Source organism: Glandiceps talaboti, chromosome 16, assembly GCF_964340395.1.
Source record: "Glandiceps talaboti chromosome 16, keGlaTala1.1, whole genome shotgun sequence".
Lineage (NCBI taxonomy): Eukaryota > Metazoa > Hemichordata > Enteropneusta > Spengelidae > Glandiceps > Glandiceps talaboti.
The window spans coordinates 4,502,882-4,522,860 of NC_135564.1; the positions used below are offsets into that span (position 1 = coordinate 4,502,882).

A 19,979-nucleotide genomic window follows, 5' to 3' on the forward strand; every position below is an offset into this window, starting at 1 on the left:
AATATACCAATGATTGTAACTATAAGTATTTTACTCTCCAAACACCAAACAGTTACAAAGAAATAATTATGATATGTGTATTGGTAAAATACTGCCCATGGCAATGTGTACAACTGAAATCCAATGTCTGACATACACATGCAGTGAGAGAAACATACCTCAAACATGAAAACATCCCTACAGGATAATGGAACATCCCATGGACTTTAACCAAGTCATGATGTAACATTCTATAACCATACAGCTGTAACTTGAAAACCACTGATCAGATCACTTTCATTTGAACAATTTCATCTAGACACCCAAAGTAATGTCTCCACCAAATGTCAAAGCAATTGGTCTGGCAGCTTTGACTAAGTTGTTTACACACACACAGACACACTTCATGACAGCTATAGCCAATATTCAGTTGTGCAAAAAGCGGGCACTGAACTCCAATGCTGGTATGAAATTATACAATAATATACATCCTATTGCTAGTGCTTGCAATAGCATTTTACCTTATGCTGCTAGTGTGTCAAAATAAAAGAAGGTTGATTTGGTTCACAATAGTAATGCATCTATACAGTGTATCAGGTTGAGGTTAATGGTGTCCACCAAGAAATCCAATGATATATGTAGTTATTTCTATGATATACCTAGGTGGTAAAAGTTCTATTTCAGGTCACAAGAATTAGATGCTACTTTGCTATGGTCCCACTGTAACTGATTAAAAACAACCCAAGAAGCGTTTATCATGTTTCCCAGGCCATGCGTGTGTGGAAAGCTTTGAACATTTCTGTATATGGTATCATTGAAATGGTAGTTTAAAGGAAACCTTACAAAAATGAAATGTATTATGAATATTATTATGACATATGCATAGAAACACAGCATGATTTACAAACTAATCATTCATATTTATTACAACCCAGTACACATATTTTCAATTGCACTTCCTGTTCACATGGATTGTTTTTTCCTCTCTATGGAACCAAAATGAACTAGTCTTCTTTATGTGTTGTATAACAGGTGTAATTTGGAACACAGGCTGTCAAATGTATCACATGGCGACATTTCTACTCTGAGCACATGGTGTAACTACTTGTATGATTTGGTGAAGAAGCGTTTATAGTAATCAAATGACCATCCTACTTATTCACAAAGTTTTATATGTTTGACGACATACCCCAAAACTATCATTTTTTTTATTGATGGCTGAAATATGGTCCTATCATTCATTGGCAAGTTAATAATGTCATAAATATCAATGTCTACTCACAACATAAAGTGACAAAAGCTTACCATTGATAATGTGGGGGGGGGGGATTTGAACAGTATCTGTTACAGGATCTATAAACCTTTCAGAGATAAAGAGGCAAAATGTATGTTACTATCTCAAGTGTGGCTACCATTTTGCCAAAGGTCAAAATCACTAAATCAATGAACATGCATAGTAATACTAAGTATAGTGTTTGACATTTGTGCCAGGTGTCGTCAAAACTGAGTCATGGCTGTCAGAGATATGGCTGACCATGGGCAGACATAGGTCATTCCTATAGCCCCCTCCATGCTGTGCCTGTTTGGGGCTAATACAGTAATAACACAATATTAATTTGCATGACAACAGGAAATTGCACAATCTCTGTACTGGTTTTTACTGGTAGGGTGTTACTTTGTAGATTTGTTTATCGTCTCCGATGCATCACTGGAAAAAAGCAATACAGACAGGAATTGAATGACATTGTGTATTTAATATAAATTTTGTTTTACATGAAATGTCATTCTTAAAAAATAAAACTAACTTAAAGATATTACAGTTTGAATTAAAATGGACAGTCTATTCAAGTTCAACCTTGTGTATACATTTCAACCCCACATTTTGAGGACTTGAATTAATTTCTAACGAAGTCCAAATAAGGAGCTAGATGTACGGAACTGAAATTTGTTTCCATCAATTCTGCTTATTGAGTAGTGTTTCACATTATGCAGCTTATAAATAGATTTTGTTACACACTAGACTACATAGATAAGAACATACTCAATTGGACCGTGATGTACAATGAAACATGAACAATTTCAGTATCATGGTGTCCATTACCTAACTATATCATGACAGTAATGTACAATCAAATTGAAAACAGGGAACTTGAATTATTACAGATTAAAGGCAGTGATAATGGCCGAGAAAAATTATTTATGATATGCAAAATAAATTACAATGAATATCATTGAAACACTAATTGCAACTTTCACTACATTCCAAAAAATAGAAAACTGACTCGTGGAGTCATAAAAAAATATTCTAGTTAGTAATAATTAATTGTATCCTGACACTTTAATACATCTATATCTTTTATCAATTCTCATCAATATAGAGTCTGTATATGATATTACATTACATCACAGTTATAGTATTTCACACCAACCTGTCCCTAGACACGGTGTGTTGCTGTTTGTCATCTGTGTGTAGTTATTTTACATCTGAATGTTTGGAGACTCTCGTGATACTGTACAACCCTGTAAAACCCTTGCTGGTTATCTATAAATATGCCAGTCTGACTATCTAACTAACACATGGCACCTTGAACCCAACTCATGAGAAGAAATGTTGATCAGTCAGGAAACCATTTCACTTTCTTCTCTTTGCAATGTAGTTTGCACATGTTCACTGATCCTATCTCCTTCCATTATTTTAACAAGCATGGTAATACACAGAGTAATCTTATACCCTTCAATCTCCATTCCATTGTGGTTTCAGTTGTTCGCATCAAATTTGGATGTTAAGATGTGTACTAATTATGATGTCCACAATATCAGATGCATACTTTCCACACTACTTATTCTTGATGCAAAGACTTCCATCATCTGGGATATGTGTCTGTTGGTTCACACATTTCAATCCTGCCTGTTGAACTCGCTTATCTACAACACTTGGAGATGTGCCTGTGAATGTTTGATTGCTTACTTTATCATTAATCTGATCTCAATTACTGGTGAACATCAATCACTTTCTCCGTGGCAATCTTAATTTCATGATCTTATTTATCACAGGAATTAATTTTTGCATTTTTTAAAGATGTATGACAAGTTCCTCGATGTTTGAATTTATGATGATGATGATTTCATTCTGAATAGAGGAACAGTCTAATACATGTAGGCATTTTCTCCAAGTTTGCTTCCATTATAATTCCACTTCCATAATTTCACCTATGCAGCCCAGAAGTATGGGGTTGATTTCTCTTGATAAAGTCCTCACTCTTGAGTTTTGAACTCACAGAGGTATTCATTACCCATACATTATAGCTTCTGGACTCTGATAGAACAAGAGATATGCATCACAAACAAGTCTTCGCTGGTGTTCTGGCATGTCTTTGACATCAGTTTTCATAATTTTATCTGTATTTTCTAACCACTTGACAAATTCAGGTAGATGGGTCACAGCAGGTATATTGTGTCCATCTTCTTCACCTATTAGATATATGGGATAGAAACAATTCATTATGGGGTACGAGGCTGAAGATGACAACAATATCTGTCCACATTCAGGGGCTTAAGAGAAGCCCTCTGAAGGATCTAACTGATAGGAAATGTTATTAACTTAAACTATACTTTCTTAATATAATCATTAATATTTCATGTTATACTCCTGTCTGTCTCATCCATCCAACCAACCAACCAACCAACCAACCAACCAACCAACCAACCGACTGACCAACCACCAAATCAATTAATAAACATTATTAAATCAATAAAAATCATAAACTGCCTAACTTCAAAATAATACTCTGATCAATGGTGCTTCTGTCTAGTACACTGTTAACAGTATTGCATCACTTGTTCATAAACATATTTGTTGTAGCTGTATACACAATAAATCAAATCAAATCGATTCAGGGTCCACACCAAAAACTCAGCGCCCTCTACAGCAATCATTTCAACCTCTTACTGCACTACTTACAGATAAGATCACCCACTGATTAACATGTACAATGTCTAATTATTGGTATTTTAACACTTTTCAGTGAATATATTGTGATTGTCTGGTTGAAAAATTATACTCCAGTTACAACTCGTACAGTTTTATCATGGTAACAGATTCAAAACTGGTCAAGATTTAAACTTGCCACTACACGTCAGATAATACTGACCACTAATTAACAGACACAATATCTTTTATTAGTAAGTGACCATAGCTTGACCATTTTAGTGAATATATCTTTTGGTTATTTGATGAAAAAAAATGTTGGAATTGCAACTATAGCTGGTTTTATAGAGAGCTTGCCAACTCTCTATCTGGGACATCTTGAATGGTGCATTGTGGGCAATATTCATTGTTGAAAATAATCTTTTTGTATTCTTGGTAACTGTAAATCAATAAACTGGTCTAGATTAATTGCCCAAGATTAAGTATTACAATGACTACAGATTAGTCTTTGGTATCTAATCATATTTTGTCTGGATTGCAAGTTCCCTATCATAGAGCTTTACCAGTTTAGTGTTTATCCCACCTCCTCATTATTCTGTCTGAAACACCCCTTTAAGTCTAATAGAACTTTCCAAAATTTGCCATGGTGGCGCTCTACTTCCTGTCTGTGTGTACCTTGGGGTAAACATGGTATAGGTTACTTGGTTAATCATAGAGCACTGCTGCTTTCCTCGATGAATACGAAAAACATCCCTGATATACACTTCAACAGAATACAAGAAACAAAGCTCTTAAGGAACGGTACTATGGAGGTGATGATACCCCAATCTGAGCGAGGGCGCTGTATTCTCAATTTCATGTTTGCAGTCTGCAATGGCCTATTCATTTTTCATAAGAATGCGATAACTTACCTATCCTATCTGCCATACTATCAAAGAAACACCACTGTTTGTCTTCACCACTGCCACATTTAACAAATGCCACATAGTGACTTGTTTCTATGCACACAACAGCAAATAATTCCATATACTTTCTCTCTATCATATGCGGGTTTTCCCTAAAGTAATTTTGAAAACCATCCGGAATCTTAAGCTTGATAAGCTTGTGGTTTTTCCTCTTGGGATGACTATGAGTCTGTAGTCAAGGAGAGATGTGGTGATGATTAATAAACCAAGGCATTAATAATCTTAATATAATGTCAACACTTAAACAAATTCATATCCACAAATACACCACTTTTTGAATAATGAAAACATTATTGTAAAGCTACAATTATCATATACCCAGTATTGCTTCCGATGTAAGTAAATTGACAGCAAGCACATCGAACCTGGGCAATAATTTTCTGTATCACGCCTCAGCCCACTTTGCCCAACTATGGCAAGTGGCACGCTCATCGATATCCGTTTGCGCAGGGATTTGGCTTTGTTAATTTCTTCCACTATTTTTGTGAGTTAAATGACATTTCAGTAGCAACTGATGTGATTATGTGATTAAAATGATGTTTCCATGCCACTACATCATGGGATACATGATAAAACCCAAAAGTTGGACCCTTCCACCATACAACCTTGGTCTGCAAAACCCATTTCAGGGCCATAAAGATTAATATACATTCATCATTAAGTAACAGAAAGATTATAGATATGAGTACATTTGCATACCTTATCTCCACAGGTTTGGCAGTAGGCAGTCATTTGTTCATGGTGAAATGTTTTCTCTGTGTTACAGTCTTTACATTCATATTCTGCTAAGCTACCACATATTGTACACTGCCTCGGAACTGAAAAAAAAAAATTATAAATGATATTGTAACAATGAATTATGAACTTGTCTCAGTTGTCCTTGGATATTAGCATGACATCAATACTATATAAAACTCATTACATAACTTACTGCCTTCAAGGACATCAGTGATATCAAGTTCCAGACTTGGTATGACACGATTGTACATCTTAAAACTCTTTCCAAATCTTGGCATTTGAACTAGGAGGCACTTTGGTACCTGAAGAAAGATGAAAAGAAGTACATGTCATCTTCTTCAAAGTGTAACAGAATACACACAGAGACAGACACTTAATATAAAAATAAAATGTCTATTTTGAGAGAGAGAGAGAGAGAGAGAGAGAGAGAGAGAGAGAGAGAGAGAGAGAGAGAGAGAGAGAGAGAGAGAGAGAGAGAGAGAGAGAGAGAGAGAGAGAGAGATAGATAGAGAGAGAGAGAGAGAGAGAGAGAGAGAGAGAGAGAGAGAGAGAGAGAGAGAGAGAGAGAGAGAGAGAGAGAGAGAGAGAGAGAGAGAGAGAGAGAGAGAGAGAGAGAGAGAGAGAGAGAGAGAGAGAGAGAGAGAGAGAGAGAGAGAGAGAGAGAGAGAGAGAGAGAGAGAGAGAGAGAGAGAGAGAGGGGGGGGGGGGCGAGAGACAAAGACAGACAGAGACTGAGATAGAGAGAGATGAGACTCAGTTGTAACATTATTGCAGTTGTACAAAGAGAGAGACAGAGACAGAGAGGGAGAGACAGAAAGACAGAGACAGAGAGAGAGAGAGGTGAGACTCAGTTGTAACATCACTGCAGTTGTTACAACTTTTCATTAACGATGTCAAATCAAAAAGCATGTGCAAAAGCAAACTAGAACACTAACCTCAACAAATTTAATGTCCGACACAATAAATGACTGCTCAAATAATTGTTGGACAGTTGGAACAGGTCGACTGTCATCTTTGTCCATGAACATTTGGTAGAAGTAACTGGAGTGCTCTTCACCGTGGACATCTCTGAAAACAATCATAATTATTGACATAATATCACCAAAACATGTTATGTGAATAATCATTCTATTTAAATTATTTTGCTTCATCCAAAATTTGAGCAACTTGGACTTTGTATGATAAAAATAAATAATGAACATATAGATAGAGACACTGATACGAAACTTTTGTTGACCATCAGCGTGTTCCCTTATTGACGACAGCAAATGTAAAACACATGTACACTTCATGCTGTATAAGTACATGTACAATTTGTCTCTCTCACAGATGTGAGCGTACATGTACTATGATGTGAGCATACATGTACTATGATGTGAGCATACATGTACTATGATGTGAACATACATGTACTATGATGTGAGCATACATGTACTATGATGTGAGCATACATGTACTATGATGTGAGCATACATGTACTATGATGTGAGCATACATGTACTATGATGTGAGCATACACTTGGCATACATAAAGGTGGCAAAATTCACTGCCCAATTGGCATAAAAGTGATCAAATTCACTGTCCAATTGGCATGCAAGTGGCCAAAATTCACTGCCACACAGACATTATACACACAGACATACAGGTGACCAAATTTACTGTCAAATACACAAGTGACCAAATTTACTTCTTACCTCATTTTGAGAAAAGGTTCTGTTTTGAAGACTTGTTGAAAAAGTGTATTAAGGAATTCTTCAGGATCTTTCTCTTCACTAGTTAATCCTGACACAGACCCTAGTTTGTCCAGCAGTTCACGAAACTTCAAGACTCTATCAGCACGTACAAATCCAAACCTGTGAAAGACAAAGACTGGTATAATGAAACATCAGTCTAACTACAACTGCAACAGTTCTCTGATATCAAAACAGATAAGCATTACACATTACTTGTGAAGTGAATATGATTAAAGTAGAAATTAACTGTCCCCCCCCCCCTCACATAATTTGTAAGTTATCATAAATTACTAGTTTTAATTACATATATGTATAACCATATGATCACATCTGTAAGATTGTCTACATTGTGCATACTCTGACAGGGCTCATATGAAAGCTTCTACTCTTGGTTCAGCTACTGCAGTTTTCTATTTATCACTCAGCTGGTTTAACACACAACCATCTTATAAATTTGGTAGTCTAGATACAATGTTTAGTAGTCTATGTGTCCAGGACTACTGCTAATTTGGTAGTCTAGATATGATGTTTAGTAGTCTATGCGTCCTGGACTACTGCTAATTTGGTAGTCTAGATACGATGTTTAGTAGTCTATGTGTCCTGGACTACTGCTAATTTGGTAGTCTAGATACAATGTTTAGTAGTCTATGTGTCCTGGACTACTGCTAATTCAGTAGTCTAGATATAATGTTTTAGTAAAATTTAGTCTATGAAGCCCTTGACTACTGCTGATTTGGTAGTCTAGATATAATGTTCAATAGTCTGTGCCCTGGACTACGGTACTGCTGATTTGGTAGTCTAGATACAATGTTTAGTAGTCTATGTACCCTGGTCTACTGCTGATTTGGAGCCCTGCTGGGCAAGATGTAAACATTGACATTTTTTGATACTCACTTTCTGAGTGGGTTGACTATACCCTCTTTCAAGACAGTTTGAACTTCTGTGAACTCTAGTAGGTCTCGAGACGATCTCGCTCTGAGAATTAGATCATCAAATGCAAGACTGAAGGCAAACATACTAAATAATGTGGAATCTAGGTAGCACGAGTTATGATGACCCTGGATGCCTCTACCAGTGCCACACAGTTCTGGAACCAGCTCTTCACGGGGTGCTGTGTATGTGGCAACCATCGGAGAGTCATAGTTCCCAAAAGCTGATGATTTTAAAAAGATGACATGTATTCAAAATATACAAGAAATTGATCCAAAAGTACATACATGTAGCTCACAAATGAATGATTTCTATAAATGAAGCTTTCTGCCCATGGTGTCCCTTTTTTTACCACAGGGTAACTGATATATCCTAAGCATTATCAGAGATTTGCTATTGTGAGTTGAAATATTTAGGAGAATTTCGTTTATAATTATGAGCCCAGAATCCATATAAAAGTTTGCTAACTATTTCAGTTTCATGCATGACATTCCCTTTTAGATATACTCTTGTTATCACTTGCAATGAAGATGTTATTATTCAATTATCCCAATTCAATTATTATATTATTATTATATATAAAGGACATTCTAAACTATTCAATAACAAATCTGTGGCGGTACATTACTATTTCATTTTGCATGAAATTACATAGTAAGAATCAAGCAATCAATCAATCAATCAACCAATCAATCAATCAATCAATCAATCAATCAATCAATCAGTCAGTCAGTCTGTCTGTCTGTCTGTCTGTCTGTCTGTGTCTATTTATCTATCTATCTATCTATCTATCTATCTATCTATCTATCTATCTATCTATCTATCTATCTATCTACCTACCTACCTACCTACCTACCTATCTATCTATCTATCTATCTATCTATTCATCCCTCCATCCATCTATTCATCTATCTATCTATATATCTATCTATCTATCTATTCATCTATCAAACAAACTTATATAGTGTCAAATATCCAAAGTTAAACAATGTTCCGTGGCACTTAGAGTTACAAAGAAAATGAAAATAAATGGAATGAAATCAAGTACCCAAGATGTTTTATGTCGAGTAAGATGACACATCAAATATAACAAAACATTACAAATAAGTGGTCTATTGATATAGGAACAATGGTATTCTAATATATGTATATATAATACCTTCACTGGGCGTCCTGTGGAAAACCTTATCATTGGATGTAAATCGAGAATCAGGTCGACATTTTTCATAGTATACAAAAATACCTCTACTTGGAGGACATGAGAAATATCGTTTTCCCTGGAAAGTACCGTCAGTAGTACCTCTCTCCATGTCCTCTTCCTGTATAAATGATATGAAATGAAACAAAGAAGACAATCAAGTGTGAACAGATAACATTGAAGTAAAACACTTTCTCTATGTGCTACACTCGTTTATAGCATTCATATTACAATGAGTAACACTGAAGTAAAGCACTTTCTCTATGTGCTACACTCGTTTATAGCGTCCATATTACAATGAGTAACACTGAAGTAAAGCACTTTCTCTATGTGCTACACTTGTTTATAGTATTCATATTACAATGAGTAAGGCTGAAGTAAAGCACTTTCTCTATGTACTCCACTCATTTATAACATTCATATCAAGTGTAAAAGTATAATATTTCAATTAGTTTATTTATAAGCCTACATGTAGCATGTTGCTTTTCTAATGTGGGCAGTTAGCAAATGAAACAGGTACTTTCACACTTGATATGGATACTACAAATGAATACAAAAACTCTTTACTTTGGAGTTATGGGTATCAACTATGTAGCTATGATCGTATTCTAGGTTTTCACAGGACTAGTGTATTGGGTCACGCTGGACAAACAGTTAGATGTATGATTGAATATCTATGATGAAATAACTCATTATCTCACCAATTCAACTCCAACGACATCTTTATTGTTCCTTGGAAGGTTGCCAATCCATTTAATTACTCCATACTTTGGTGGTTGACCAAGTATCTCCACCATACTGCCAATACTAAATGTTCGTGTAAGTCTGGCATGACTTTCTACAGTATCATCCAGTTCTGTTTCACTAGGGAAAAATCGTCTACTTGGGTTTGGACGTGAATCTTGTGTTTGTGTTGGCTTTTTAGGAGGTGACATGGCAAAGTACTCAGGAGTTTTCAGATCCAACATTTGTGGACTGACAGAGGAACTGTCATCAGAACGATCTGTTACTCTGCGTTGGCCTATAAGAAGATGAAATATACTTTACATACACATGTAAGATTATTATTTGTATCAAAGACATATAAAAAGCTGAGCTTATATTCTATAATATACAATGTATTGGGGAATAATATAAGTATACCATAGCCAGTAATATTTTTAAAAAATCGGAAATGTAATGGAATTTTGAGTATTTTGACTCATGTTTCAAACACTGCAGAACAATGACGTAGACATGCGTTGTCATGACACAGATGCACATTGTTGTGACGTAAGACGACCAGAGTATATATTCCATATTTTTTGTTGAACCTGGCTTGTGCATGGTATAATGAGCAATATTTTTTAATATTTGACTTAGGAGGGAGTGTTCAGTTAATACAAAGGGAGAGAGGGCTTGTTGCAGCATCAAGAGAATGGAGGCAGGCTGCAGTGATTGTAAGATTGCTTCAAGCAGTCTTTGCCACAAGGGGTGAAAAAGGGTGAGTGAACCCTTGTGTTTTTTCTAGTGATGGGTACAGAAAAAAAACATATCTAGTATACCCCCATGAGTATCTGTTTATTTGCTGGGTTATTTAATTATTTTATTTGTCCCTATACTTGTCGTTTGTTTGCTTGTTCATTTGTCATTTATCTGATACATGTAGTTTATTTATTTGTTTGTTTTGTTTGTCACACGGTTCCTGGGTCCCCTGTGCCCCATCACTTGTAAATGCCAGTGCTACACTTGTGAAAGTACAACCAGAGAAAAAACAGCAAGTACTTGTGCAAATACTCCAAGTAAGCTACTCTGTCATGTACACATCATGGGGTACTGTCATGTACACATCATAGGGTTCTGTCATGTACACATCATGGGGTTCTGTCATGTACACATCATGGGGTTCTGTCATGTACACATCATGGGGTTCTGTCATGTACACATCATGGGGCTCTATCATGTATACATCATGGGGTTCTGTCATGTACACATCATGGGGCTCTATCATGTATACATCATGGGGTTATATCATGTATACATCATGGGGTTCTGTCATGTGACACATCATGGGGTTCTGTCAAGTGACACATCATAGGGTTCTGTCATGTGACACATCATGGGGTTCTGTCATGTGACACATCATGGGGTTTCTGTCATGTGACACATCATGGGGTTCTGTCAAATGACTGTTATTACCTTGACTAGTAGTAGTAGGCCTTAAAGATAAAGTGTTCTCCACATTCTCATACACAGGTGATTGTTGTGCCATATGTTCATAGTCTGGTGCAGGGTAATTCCGGTAAAACTGGGAATTTGACGTCTTTTTTGCACCTTTGTCTTCAGCATTATCTCCATCAGTATAGAAGACAGAATTTCTGTAGTCCCTGTCTCTTGGATATGCAACACCAGGTATTCTTTCTTTATTGTCATTTCCCCCAGCTGCATGCATGCCATCACTTAAATGTTGCTCATTCTGATTGACATATACAATACTGTCTTCTTTATCTTTATTCTTTTGAAATTGTTTCATCAATTCTTCCTGTTCACGTAGTAGGGCTCCTTTTGACATACCCAATTCTTTGGAGGCAATATCAAGTGCTTCTCCTGCTGTGCCAGTCAGATCATCCCCTCTGGATCTCATAACTGCTGCTGCTGCTAGAACAAAGTAAAGACAATGGTGTTGTAGCATGGCCGATTGTACTGAATTCATCAATTTTTAACTTGCTTTGTAGATATTTTTGTTGCAGAAGCTACACTCAGTTCAACTACAGTGGTGAGCCAACTAGGAGCTATGGACTTCAGAAAGTGTAAAATTGGGTTTGGTAAAAATGACAAGTCCTTACAATGTATGTATTACCGACGTTTCAACCTCACACAGGAGGTCTTCTTTAGAGTACTAAGTGTAGTATAGTTTGTCAAGCTAGTAAAAACTGACAGTGGAGAAATATTTTTGCCATTATCATACTAATTTGGGATTTCAGTAAGGCTTGTTCATTTTCTTGGATATCCACCGAACATGTAGTTCTCTGAGGTACTACTGGTAGTCGTGATTACTATGTACTTACCTTACAATTGTAAAAAGAGTTCTTAGATTTAACAATTGTCGCATTTGCTTTAAAGTATAACACACAGTACAGTTGCTATGGGCATGTATGCTGTTTCAATGGATTTGAATATGTATGATTATTGTTTAGTCTACAGAGTTGCTATGAAATGCTCATGGTCAGGTGTGTGCGTATGTGTGTGTGTTTGTGTGTGTGTGTGTGTGTGTGTGTGTGTGTGTGTGTGTACATCTGTCTGTCTGTCTGTCTGTCTCTGTGAATCTGTGTCAGTGTGTGTGTATCTGTGTCTGCCTGTGTGTGAATCTGTGTCAGTGTCAGTGTGTGTGTATGTGTGTCTCTGTGTCTGTGTCAAGTATCACACTTTTTCTCATCCTCTGCAACTTAAAAATTTGAGTAACATTGTAGTTTCCTTGTAACAAAGAGACCAGGGCAATGAAGCCGGTACACTAATTGTCTGAAATAAAATGTCTCAAATTCACTATGGATTTTATGTCCCACATTAACATTCTCTGTAGCTTGTGTGAGACTGAAAATCATTTCCTCCTTTGAGACTTTCTATTTTAACCAAAGGGGTGATTGAGATGAGAGAGTTGATCGGTTAGTTAGTGCATTATTCCTTACTTCTACTTCGTGTATTATACGGCTCTCTTGTCCTCTCTGCCTTCTCACTATTTGAACCTCTGTTGACAAGATCATGTTGTTCTCCTACGCGGGTTACCCATTGAGATTTTGATCCAGCATCTGCAATTAAATGAAAGTTCACCAGTTGAGATCCGGGTATATTGTGAAGTCAAGACATTCTAAAGTGCCTGGTGACAGATTTACATCTAATTGAATCAAATGCAAGTCTCATTGGCATAATCATATATTATATTTCTAGTGATGTTACATTTTTTCTCATTTTTTGGCAGGGATACAGAGCTCTGATTTATGCTATGCCAGAGGTCATGATGTACCTACATTGTACAGTACCATAACCAGTTTCCTGTCATCACATTTTATTTTGATTGAAATGCAATTTGAGACCCTTCTGTAATAATAGCATCATTTATAAAAAGTTTATTTTTACACATTTCACCAACACAGCTGATCTATCATTTGAAGGTAATGGTAACATTATGGTTGCCATGTAGACTTGCTCAAGTCTCCAGGCTTTTTTCATTCTTTATTTGAATAAAATATATTTTTAAAAAGCCTAGCTGTGTTCTTTTTGTGTTATATGATAAGCTGACTGAGAGGTTGCAAACAGTCAGATGAACTTGTATAGACTACTAGTAATGGAAAATTAAAACAAAAAAACCAAAAAACATTGAGCACATTTTCCTTTATAAAACAAGAAATAAATAAATAAAAAAATTCAAAACATTTGAAAATTATGAGACTTTATAACAAAAAAATCTCTGAAGGGAGTGGTGTCAGTCTAGTAGCCAGGATACAACACCTTCTATCTTTGGTCTGATTCCACTTTGTTACTGTAAAGGGCCACATGCTGAGTTTAAGACGGTTTTTGGATGCAACGTTTGTTGCCTGCAAAGTGTTACATATTGTATTCTACTTTACTGAAGCACAGTCATTCCTTACTTGATACTGGTATAACTCAATCCTGATATTTAGATACCATATAATATATTTAAGATTTGATGACATAATTGTTGGTACGTATCAACAAATCTGAGGAAATCCCTGTCATTACATGAACAACGCATGAGTTGGATGGTTGGTAAAAAGTGACACGTCATGGCTACATGAATTGTTGTAAACACTATACTTGATTAGTTTAGCCATAGTTTTATGTAAAGTATTTTGTATTACTAACTAAAGTAAAAACCGTCTAACCTCAGTCTGTGCCCCTTTACAGATAAACTGGAGTAGAAACTATGTCACTATAAAAGAGTAGTTGATTGATTAGGACATGCTGGATCATGTTTTTGTAATTTATATGAAGTACTCCAGTTTCACTTTCTTTTTATACAATTTTATTTAATCTAAAAATGGCAAAACAAAAACTTCTGTAACTGAATTTTCACAAGTGTTAAATGGTATGGGTACATATACAAATGTATATGTAGATAAAATTTAAGTTTTCCAGGTATTACATGGATACCTTGTTTTCCTGGTATTTGACCTTCCAGGCATTTTACCTTGTTTTCCTGGTATTAAAACTGGATTGTTTTCCAGGTATTTTACCAGAGTTGCCCACCTAATCTATAATACATGATGCCAAGTTTAGAAGATTTCCAGCCACTTTGACTGACATTCCGAACCTTTAGTAGTAAAGTTCCAGCATATTATTCTTACCATTCTGTGCACCAGATTCATTCTTTTCTTGCATATGGCATGCAGGTAGAACAGCTCCTTTTGGTACTAATGTTGCATGGTCTCTCTTGGTTGTAAATAGTCGCTCACCTTCAAATTTTCCGGTCCCTTGACCTGCTGGATTATCCTGTTTTGACAAAACCAAAGTATTACCGTAAAATATCTAATTGAAACCGACACCTCCCGAGTTTGGGACATGTCAGTAGAATTATCACAACTTTTGGAAATGCAAAAATATCCCAATATAAGCCACACTGGCTTTTTCAGCTTGTCATGAATTCAAATTCAACTGTGAGTGAACCAAGCATCAAGATTTTGTGAAAAAATTGTGTAGATTGTAACAGTAAAGAATTAAAAGATACATAATCATAGGAATGATCACTAAATATTAAACTATTGTTTGAGACAACCTAATATGAATAATTAATTAGCAAAACATAGCTGGGTTCTATGGCGTTTGACAAAAATTCTCAATGGAAGCCACGTGGTGACTTCACATCCTATCGACACTCATTTAAAAATAGATTTCCTAACGTACATAAGCAGCCCCTATTAGGAATTTTACAGGTAGTTTACGAGAGATATCAAATTAAAGCCAAAACAGGCAACGATTGCCCGAAGACACAAAGTTGATAATTTTGCAAGTTAGGTTGTTGTTTTACTTGATAGATATCAACACTTTTATTGCTGAACACTTCGTGGTTATTTCAAAAGCTGAGTGAACTTAAACAAATCTCTCTCTTCAATCATATTCCTGCTGTGTGCTCAACAATAAAAGTGCTCTTATCTAGTGAGTAAACCACAACTGACCAAATGACAACCCATGTCTATGTCACTGGTTTTGTGGTGCTTGAAATAGGAGTCAAAACATTCCAAATTGCCATTATTTTTCCAGATTTTTCATAAATTATTAGAGGTATAATTATATTATTCTGAAATATTTTACTTCATTCAACCGGAAAATACTCATGACCTTAGGGTGTGTCACTATTCATCTTGCAACTTATAGTCATACTCATAGTGATAAGGTCTCAATTTGACATGTGATCCTATACAGATTTTAAATGTACATGTATAGAATTGTCTGTATGTAAGTATATATTATATAATCAACAAGGGTGGACTGATGAATGACAATAACAAACCAAAGTGTGTACAAATTACAATAAGACACATTGTACACTTGTATGCATGGTTAGTCAGTGACTCAACTGGGTCACATTCTACATTGTATTGAAAGGAAAGCAGCCAGGTTTACTGAACTATTTACAGTGTTGTCATTGTGTGGGTATGTGTGGTATGTAAAAGGTGTGTTCATTTTCATCAATTACAGCAGTGAGAAGTCTTAAAAATGAACATCAAACACCATATTCACATAGCAAAGACAGTCAAAATAATTGCTTTACACAAAGACCTTCCACTAGGGTCTATGCTTTACACTACTTCATCTCAAACAACTTTAACACAGACTACAGTCACACAGGAATAGGACTACTTGTCAGCAGACACTTATATGTAATACTTTTTCTTTTACTAGTATGTAGTGTGTGTGTGTGTGTGTGTGTGTGTGTGTGTGTGTGTGTGTGTGTGTGTGTGTGCATGTGCATGTATGTATGTATGTATGTATGTGTATGTATGTATGTATGTATGTATGTATGTATGTATGTATGTATGTGTATGTATGTATGTATGTATGTATGTATGTATGTATGTATGTATGTACATATCATTACTCTATATATTTCTTTATCACCACACAAGGTCACCGTCTACTCGGTGACGGCATGATAGATAGCCCAGTTTTAGAATATGTATAATGTCTTCATAGCTCAATACAAACAAGGAAATCACGCTATCAGAGATGAAACATGCAGGTATTACTCCATTTACATGTATGCAACTTACCAGTTCTATACCAATATACGTATCTCCCTTGAGTTTCTTTGGTACACCTATGTATCTAACACATCCATATTCAGCACGTTCCTTTCCATTATCATCAGCACAGAATATGACAACACGCATTCCAATTTGTATTTCATCACCATCATGTGTTTTAGAATTTTTATGATCTTTATCTTTAGACTTTGTAAGAACGTTTGAGGCCTCACTTTTTATCAGACGGATTTTTTGTAGGGTGACAAAGACACCACAGTCCTGGTCACAATGAAATAGTCTATGTTTTCGGAAAGTTCCATCAGTTGTCCCTTGGCCTCTGTCTTGCTGTAACGGGTAAAGTGAAAGAGAATTACGACAGTTATTTCACTAATACTTCTCGTACTGAAAATATATGTATTGATAAGGCAAAAAAACCTGACCCAAATTTTTTTTAAAAGGGAATTTCAAAACAAATATTGAAAAATCAATTTTTGTTTTGTTTTGCAAAGTCATGAGAGAAAGTGAGATTTGATGACATTATCATCTTGTGATCAAAACAGCATGGCAGAATGCAGTGTAGCACACAATGTCTTCTGCATATCATATGTAAAGTGCAAACACATCGTCGATGATCGATGAGAAATATCTGTTGACATTTCTCATCATAACACTTCAAATATAATAGGTTGCCATGTCAGGCCAGAGGGTTAAAACTGAAAAAAAAGCCAACATATGTGTTTCAGTATAATTTATGGCTCATTTGACTTGTAAATTTTGATATTTTTGACATTTGTATATAAGTTTGGAGTATTTTGAAAGCCTATAATTTCTGGTGATAAAAGTTATTAGAATCATTATTTTTTATTCTTTTTTTTTTAAATAGTAGAATCATTATTATTATTATAATAGTATGAATGACTTTGAAATGACAATGAAAGTCTGATGGAAATTTTGATCCATTTGTTTTACTAAATTTTCTAAATTTCAGCAATAAATGATAATTTTCGCTCAGAAATGGAACAGCCATCTGACAATCAGCGTTGAAACACTCATGAGATAGCCATCTGACAACCAGTGTTAAGATTTTTTTTCTAATCTGACTCTACATAGAGGGCATTTAAAAAAGAAATTTGCCAGGTTCAAGAAATATATGGTCATGAGAAACATAAAATGAAGAAAGGATGCCATAACACTTAGCAACTACAATGTAGCTTGTACGTTGAAGAATCATTGCATATATGATTCAATACACAATGGTTCACTTTCACCTTCACTCAATGGTCTCTCTCTATCACAAACATATTTATCATTTGTACGCACTATGGGTAAGAAATGTATGGTTCAAATATTACACACACAGTGACACATACACATACACACACACACATATATATATATAATATCGTGAACCTTACATTTCTAACATATATATATATATATATATATATATATATATATATATATATATAATATCGTGAACCTTACATTTCTAACATATATATATATATATATATATAATTATATTTAATTATATATATATATAGAGGAGCTCAGTCTCTGCAAATATTTGGGTTAGAAATGTATAGTTCACGATGATATTATTTGTAGACAGAACCGCTAGGTAAAAAAAATATATATTTACATATATAAGTTCTGGCAAACTGGTTATGTGTTATTTCTCATGGTTTGCACAGTGTCTTTCGCTTTGTTGATGTTACTATGTGACCTGTACACTTTAACCAACCAGGAAGTGGCTATTCAAACAAGCCAGCCTTTAGGCTTATATTTATGGGAATCGGTTGGGTTTTCCCCAAACACTTTACGCACAATGCACAATGTATACATGCACACCACTGTAGTAACAATCACATACGGATACGGTTTACTGCAGTGCTTCATTTCTGGTTCTCACTTCTCGAAATGTATAGGGTACTTTCATGGTACAATACCCCTTGGCAAGTCCCTTCGTCCATTAGTTGTGTTTACACTCTTTCCTCAGAATATGCTAACTAGAATGAACATGAATGCAGGGTTTATAATGCTGCATAACAACCTAACTGCATCCATATTCAATTTACGCCATATTTTGGCGAAAGTTACAAACCGTAGGTACAATGTATGCACATTTAATATATCCTCACCATTAGTTCAACACCGAAATGGGTTCCAGGTTGTCCGGGTAAGGGTCCTTTATATCGCACCTTTCCCAATGCTTCGTGGACCAGAGTAGGTAGGGTAACATAAACCATAGATTCTATCGAAATCTGTCGTCCATTCTCAAGTTTCTTTCCTTCCGTATACAAATCATATCGTTCTCGTAGTCTCACTAATGCTAAAAGTAGGTCCTTCTCCACTCTAGACATCCGAGCAACTTCGTCATGGGAACATTCAACGTTAACATTGTCATGATCAAGAGATCGGAACTTCAGTTTCTCTCCCCCTGGCCCAGTTATTATACTTGTGTGTGGCCTGGAGCCCTCTCCTCTAACCTGCTCAAGCAGGGTCCCCTTCAGCACTTGACGGTCTTTAGCTTCTGGTCGGTTTACAAGTGCAGTTCGTCCATGTCCATGAACAAGTTTGTCCCTCATAAGAATAAAAAACGGACTTAAAGTCTTCGAATTTCTGTCGGCAGACATTTTAAACTGAATTACCTTACATTATTAACAACTGGTGCGTCATTTCAGCTCCGAACGGTGATGACCTAGCTTTCGAAACCGTTGCCAATAGTATCATTCCGCGGTGAAAATAGTACGCCCAACAATCCGTTTCACACCGAAACAGTGTAGAATCCAATTTTAAAGATTGTATAAGGTCACAAAATAACACTGAGCTGTAAAATCGCTGAAATGATATTGTAAAGCATCACATACGGACAAATAACAAAACGGAAGTCAACTGAACTACACAGGTATGGAACGCGTGATCATTGCGCATACAGCTGGACAGACTTGGGGAATACCCTAGCCTCGTTGTCAAACATGATATGACATCACACATATTGTGAATTATGCCGTCAAATCTGATAGTTAGGGACCGAGGGCATCTTCATGATCGATAAAATTACAAGTTAAGAAAAGGAGTTTTACCAGTGTGTAAATTTCACGGAAATACAGCGTCTAGTGATTTTAGGTTTATTATAGGGTCGATGATCACGTAGGGCAATGTTTCAAGAACTCCTGAAATTTGAAAACATGTTACATTCTGCGATGCGCGCTGCGCCGGTATTCCACCCGAAGGGATCTGAGGTTAGGGAGCTACAAGTGTAGTAC

At 35.8% G+C, this 19,979-nt stretch overlaps 1 protein-coding gene across 2 annotated transcripts; it reads right to left on the minus strand.

The window, feature by feature from the left end:
- Window positions 1-1,799: 1,799 nt before the first annotated feature.
- On the minus strand, window positions 1,800-19,542 carry LOC144447337 (ubiquitin carboxyl-terminal hydrolase CYLD-like). 2 transcript variants are annotated; one of them, XM_078137306.1, is made up of 14 exons: window positions 18,852-19,542; window positions 16,738-17,055; window positions 14,815-14,959; window positions 13,138-13,257; window positions 11,651-12,106; window positions 10,174-10,493; window positions 9,434-9,593; window positions 8,239-8,497; window positions 7,306-7,464; window positions 6,546-6,678; window positions 5,804-5,912; window positions 5,572-5,690; window positions 4,819-5,041; window positions 1,800-3,450 (listed from the first exon to the last, which is right to left on the minus strand). In XM_078137306.1, the coding sequence occupies exons 1-14, from the start codon at window positions 19,344-19,346 to the stop codon at window positions 3,269-3,271; spliced, it is 3,198 nt and encodes a 1,065-aa protein (XP_077993432.1). In that variant the 5' UTR covers window positions 19,347-19,542; the 3' UTR covers window positions 1,800-3,268. The 2 variants fall into 2 exon arrangements, with proteins under 2 accessions (XP_077993432.1, XP_077993431.1); XM_078137305.1 differs by having other exon boundaries at window positions 11,651-12,109.
- Window positions 19,543-19,979: the final 437 nt, after the last annotated feature.